Source organism: Eulemur rufifrons, chromosome 6, assembly GCF_041146395.1.
Source record: "Eulemur rufifrons isolate Redbay chromosome 6, OSU_ERuf_1, whole genome shotgun sequence".
Taxonomy (NCBI): domain Eukaryota; kingdom Metazoa; phylum Chordata; class Mammalia; order Primates; family Lemuridae; genus Eulemur; species Eulemur rufifrons.
In genome coordinates this window covers 67,355,680-67,361,679 of record NC_090988.1, presented here as the reverse complement: position 1 = coordinate 67,361,679, position 6,000 = coordinate 67,355,680, and the positions used below count along the sequence as shown (strand labels likewise).

At 56.6% G+C, this 6,000-nt stretch overlaps 1 protein-coding gene across 1 annotated transcript in view; it reads right to left on the bottom strand.

The window, feature by feature from the left end:
• Nucleotides 1-1,812: 1,812 nt before the first annotated feature.
• Nucleotides 1,813-6,000, bottom strand: part of KCNC1 (potassium voltage-gated channel subfamily C member 1) — a 43,823-nt gene continuing 39,635 nt past the window's right edge. The window contains exons 3-4 of the mRNA XM_069469666.1: nucleotides 3,839-4,027; nucleotides 1,813-1,877 (exon numbers count right to left, since the gene is read on the bottom strand). Of these exons, the coding sequence (XP_069325767.1) occupies nucleotides 1,813-1,877; nucleotides 3,839-4,027 (254 nt within the window). The remainder of the gene's footprint in view (nucleotides 1,878-3,838; nucleotides 4,028-6,000) is intronic.

Sequence of the window (6,000 nt, the reverse complement as noted above, 5' to 3'; positions counted from 1 at the left end):
GCCCAGCAAGGGTACAGCTGGGTAGAGCACCCAGATCTGACAGTCAGACCCTGACCCCTGGCACCAGCAAATTCAAGAATGGCCCTAGGAGGGAGGTGACCCTGCACAGGGGACTGGGAGCTCTGACATGGCCAGATCCAAGGACTCATCAATATGGCATGACTCACAGAGAAGTTTCCATGTCAGGTGAACCCCCTAGAGGATGTGCTGGTCTTATGTCGGGTCCTTGGATGCCCTGTGCCTTCTGAAAGCTGCCTCCCTCCCCCGACCCAACAGGATCTGCAGCCCAAGGGGCTGCCCTGCCCAGCCAGCCTGCAGAGGGCAACTTCTTCCTTGGGGCCTGACTTACCCCAGCAAGAGCATAGCAAGCACCTTAAGGTGGCTCCTCAAGACCAGAGTAGCCAGGGCCCAGGCTTACCCCAGCCCAGCCACAAGGGACCAGAGGCCCAGAACAGAATCACGACACTGCCTGAAGGCAATAAAAACCCAAATCCGTGCTTCATCTCAAAAGTCAGCTTTTTATTATTGGGGGCCAGGGCCCAGGGAGGGAAGTTGTTTAGCTAAAGCATCATTGCTCTCTTTCCAGGAAATGTTGTGAGCTGCAGTGAAAGCCCGAGATGTTGCATTTTTTTTTCAACTCAAGCATGTGTTTTTCAAAAATATCATCCTTCCCCCCTACCCCACTAATTTTAGAATCAGACCAAAGCCAAGCTACTGTCCTCTGTTTCTGTTGGGAAAATACTATATTTATTCGAGATGCAGAAGTGTGTCTCTGCAAACCTCCGATTGCTTCAGGAAAACAAATCTGCTTTAGACTATACAGAAACCATGATACAAAATTTATTTCATGCTAGAATCGCTTTGCATAACATTGGGCATGCAGTTTTTTAGTCTGAAGTACTAAATTGCATACAATGCCAGGTTGTGCCTTGGTAAAGGTGGAGGAGAGTGTTCCTCCCATGGTCCTGATCTTTATCCTGGTTTTAAAGTAACATTTGGAAAATCCATACGGTGTTTAGTATCTACTATGAACAATTTGTTATGAAAGTTGGTCACACTGGATCTACACACCGGTAAGATGAGAGAATCAACCTAGACTAGCCGCTGTCAGGGGTCGTGGGGAGACGTCCGCCGGGTCACAAGCATGCCAAACAGAGAGGGAAGAAGGCAGCAGTGCGAGTTTCCACAATTCTATTTGGAGCAAAGTCCCAGTTTTCCGAGTGAGAGATGAGCTATGGAGGTGAGGTCAATATGACCGATGACTGACCGACTGCCCTTTTTGGAACCTTTTCTCTCCATCTTGTGTACAAAAAGGGAAGCAATCCATTCCCACCCCTGCCCCTCCTCCCCCGCCCCCCGCCCCCAGAAATGCACAGGTTGCTACCGAGCGCCATCACAGTTTGGCTCCAACGACGTGTGTAAAATTAAAGAGCTTTGAAAGAAAATAGAGAACTTTCGCTTTTTCTTTCTGTTATTGTTGTTTAGGGTAATCATACAGTTGCAGGGGGGTGGTGGGTTTGGTTTGCTGGGTTTTCTGTTTAACTTCATGCAAGTCATGCTAAGGAGCCCCTCCACCTCCCCCCCAAAATAAAATAAAATTTTAAAAAATGAAAGGAAGGAAAAGAAATCCTCTACGGTCAGTTACCATTTGGCCGTAGAAAAAGCTACGTCCGTCCTAGTACAATGCCTGGGCCACTCGGACTCGTCCGGCAAACCTGCATGGCGTGAATTTACTCTGTCCGAGGGTGAGGAGGGGCTGCAGGTCCACCCAGATGCTTAATAGCCACCAGTGTCCTCGGCCAAGCCGCCTGGTCAAGTCACTCTCACAGCCTCTGTCGGCATATACTTAGCAATGACAGGGCTTTCTTTGCAAAGATCTGTATGTAAAGAATACAATTAACACTTGAGCTTCTCTTCTTGGCTTTCCCGTCCCGCTTGGTACTTAGTTTTAAGGAAGGAGGAGGAAAGACAGAACAGCCGCATGCAGAGGCAGGCAGATTCTTCTCCAGCTGGCTTGCTTTTCCCATGCAGTGAGCCAGCCTAGCACGCCTTTCTCTCCCTCCTGGGGAACGGGCCGAGCCCCTACTTCTCCTCCTGCTCTGCACATCAACTCAACACCTGCATGGCCTATGGCTGGGAATTAGTCTGAGAAAAGCAAGTCCTCGGCGGCTGTCAGGGCTCCATGAGAGCGGGGACCTGTGCATGTGAGGGGGTGCTTCGCCCTCGGCACCTCCCAAAGACTCTGGCACCTAAACCTCTGCGGGACTGGAGAATGGGTGTCACCTGTGCACAGTGGTTGCCATGGGCTCCCTATCCCCTGCAGGGAGCCGGGGCTTCTGTCCCACAATGCCTGGGCTTCTAGCAGCACAGTAAAGAGACTCCTCTCCACTCATTTGGGCCACGAAGATTGATCCAACATTCAAGATGAAGGAGCCAGGCAGCCCATGACACCTTACTGGGCAGGGCACAGCCACCTGCTTTCTCCCTGCTCCTCAGAGCTGCCCCTGCTCTGGGGCACGCTAGCACCTCCACCTGGGCCAAAGCCAGCTGCAACGGGGAGCATCAGGCCCTCCTCGAGGCTGGCAGCCATCCGCCATGCAGCACCATGCGGGAGTGGCACACTGCACTGGGGTCCAAGGGACCTCTGGGCAGGGCAAAGAAGCAGGGACCAGCCTAGATCACGTGGACACAACCAAGCGTTAGGGACTAGAAGGACTGTCCCTTGTCTCAGTTGTAGACTGCCTCTCCTCTTCTGGGTTCGCCTTTGATTTTGAATTCTGTTTTCTCCTGTGTATGGTTTAACCCCTTCAAATACTGGAGCAGCTGCAAATGGCCACAGGCTACAACTGTTGCTTCTAAAACCCAACTCCTCGTTCCACCCAGCCTGCTCACCCCGCTCGGCATGCATCTGTGTGAGCGTGTGAGGTGCTCCAAGACATGCACGAGCCGCCCAGCCAGTCCGCTGCACCAAGAAAAGCTTCCTCTGCCTTCCAGGCCCAGGCCAATGCTTGGGGCCTTGAGGTAGGGTGCTCTGGGCCCCCACTTCCACCCTCTCCCCAGCCCACGGGGAAACTCTAGTATAGTAGAAGCCTTTCTCTCCAGTGGGGTCAGCCTAAAGTTCTGACTGCAAGGAGACCTCCAGCGGAGGCCACCACTGGCCCCCCGGCCCGCACCAACCACAAGGGGGCGCTGACCACGCCCAGGGCAGCGGCCAATAGGCACTGGGGATGGAAGGGGCTGCAGAGTCCTGCTTAACCGCCTTCTCTGGGCCGGTTCTCTATCTGCCACTAGCACTATTCTGACCGCAAGGACCATGCCTTACCCCCAAGCCCTGAGACCACGTCTCTCCTCATGCTTTCCCCCCCGCCGGCTTGTGGAGTCTCTTTAAAGGAGGCCTCTTCCAGAACACGGGTCTGGGGTAGCTAAGCCCACAGGGTCCTGGCCCATTCCACTGCCCTCCTCAACCAAGGGAGAGGAGCGATCACTCCGCCTTCCGGCCCTGACCGGCCGTCTGCCAGAGCAGCCTGGGGGAGTCGAGGGTCCTCCTGCATCCTGGGTGCTGCCCGCCCTGGGGTCATGACCCACGGTCAGCCGGCCTGTCCCCAGCCCCCTTCTGCCCCCGGCTCACTACCGACCCCCAGCTGCTGGGGCCCCAGGTGCTCTCTGCCAGGCTGCTTTCCCACGGGGGGAGAGGGACGCAGACCCTCGGGGATCCCTCCGCCCTGCCCCTCAGTGTGCCTGCCTGCCCCTCAGCGCCCCTCGCCCGCCGCCCTGCCCACCCCTCTGCGGAGCGCGAGGCGGCCCGGCGATGCATAGCGCTCCAGCTTCCTCTACATACCCTTTCTCATTCCTCCACCAGGTGGGCACGCGTACTCCCCGGTTGATAAGAGGAAGCAGGGTCCGTATCTCTCGCGGGTGCCCGAGCGCGTAAAGGGCAGGCCCTCATCGGGAGTGAGGGCCTGGTCTATGTGGGGGCAGTCTTCGTTCGCCAGCGCGGCCTTCGCCACCTCCCCATTCAGTTTGGAATCTTCAAACATATAAGCAGAAGCTATTGAGACACTGAAAACTGTTTAGTGGGGGGACAGGCCAGAGGAGGGGCATTGGCAAAGGGCAGCCCATCCCTGAGGACGGAGAAGTGGGCGGGCCACGGGGGAGGGCACGCGGCTGGGAACCTCAGCTCATCCAGGCAGCCTGGGGCTGCCCGCAGTGCTGGGAGGGACGGACTCCTGGGTTTGCTCAAAGTTTGCAAAAAGATGAGTTGGTGATGGGCCCAGCAGGTGCGGTGCTGGGGGCCAGCCCAGGGCTCGGGGTAGGGCCGATGAGACAGGATGGGGTGGATGCGGTCACGGGGAGGGCCAGACACAGAGCTCAGGGGAGGACAGACAGACACGCAGGAACACGCCAGTCCCGAGAGGAGGCCTTTTTGACCCCTCTGCGGCTGACCAGAGCCCGGCTGCTCCCAGCCCCGCCCAGCCAGACCACCTGACCAGCTCGGCTCCATCCTCATTCAGACCCCATGCTGCCCCCCCCCCCACCTGACCACTTAGCCTTCCCCCTGCCCCAAATGGGCCTGCTCTGGTCACTCTGTATGCCTGTCTCCCATACAGACCAGGCCTGGCCATGCAGCCTACTCTGTCCCCACACAGACCTGCTCTGGTCACTCTGTATGCCCCATCCCCCATACAGACCAGGCCTGGCCACACAGTCTCCTCTGTCCCCACACAGACCTGCTCTGGTCACTCTGTATGCCCCATCCCCCATACAGACCAGGCCTGGCCACACAGTCTCCTCTGTTCCCAAACAGACCCTCTCTGGTCACTCTGTATGCCTGTCCCCCGTACAGACCAGGCCTGGCCATGCAGCCTACTCTGTCCCCAAACAGACCCTCTCTGGTCACTCTGTATGCCCCATCCCCCGTACAGACCAGGCCTGGCCACACAGTCTCCTCTGTGGCCCATGCAGACCTGACCTGACCTGACCTCCATCTGCTGCACCCCCACAGACCCGAGCTGATCTCAGCCTACTCTGGTCCCTGTACATACTGAGCCAGTGTCTTCCACCCTGTGCTGCCCCCAGCAGGCCTGGTCAGCTTGCACGGGCACAGCAGGGATGTATGCATGAGGCTGTGACAGCGAGACATGGACTTGGGAGGGGCTCCCATTCCTCTGGCCCCTCCGGTCAGTGTCCCCGGCAAAGCAGAGCAAATGAATGTGTAGAAGACAACAGCAGCTGATGGACCTGGGTGGGGAAAATTCCAGTCTTGGCCTCTGTGGTAGCCTGAGAAGGAACCTGGGAGGACGTTTGGGGGCACATTTGGTGGGGTGCAGAGTGTGGCCAGGGCCAGTGAAAGCTTCTGGGGCTGGCAGAGGTAGCTCTTACTGGCCTTTGCCCCCACCCATCACTCTTGGAGACTGAGCCTGCCCCACACTCTCTGCCCTCAGAGCAGAATCTTCCTGGCCGGGGGTGGAGCCAACTCAAACACTTCATCTAGGTGAGAGCCTGGAGCGCAAGCCCTTTTGTGGCCGAAGGAAACCAACATGGGTGTGACCACGTCAGGGGAGGCTCCCTGAAAGATTAAAGAGGGGAAAAAAGCTGGAGACAACGTCCACCCGACGTGACACTCTCCCGTGATCCTGTTCACATCATGTAACTACACGCAGAAGTGATCCTTCCCCGCGTGTACACACTCAGCGTGCACGTGGGTGGGATCACCGCCCGTGTACACATCATGTCACTACAAAGAGGCAGTCAGTCAAAAGAGAAATGGACCAATCAGGTTTATTCGTAAAGCAAATGCAAAAAAAATCCCATCAGAATTTTGGAACTTAAAAAAAAGTCTCTCGTACAAGATGGCAAAGCATTTCACGTACAGTGCGTTTCTTGACAAATCCCAGGGGCTTCACTCCCCAATTTACTCTGAACCAGAAAGGCCAGTTACCAAGGTCGCTCTGACACCACATGTCTGGGGCTGGGGCCTCTCTGGGGTCTGGGGGCGGCCTA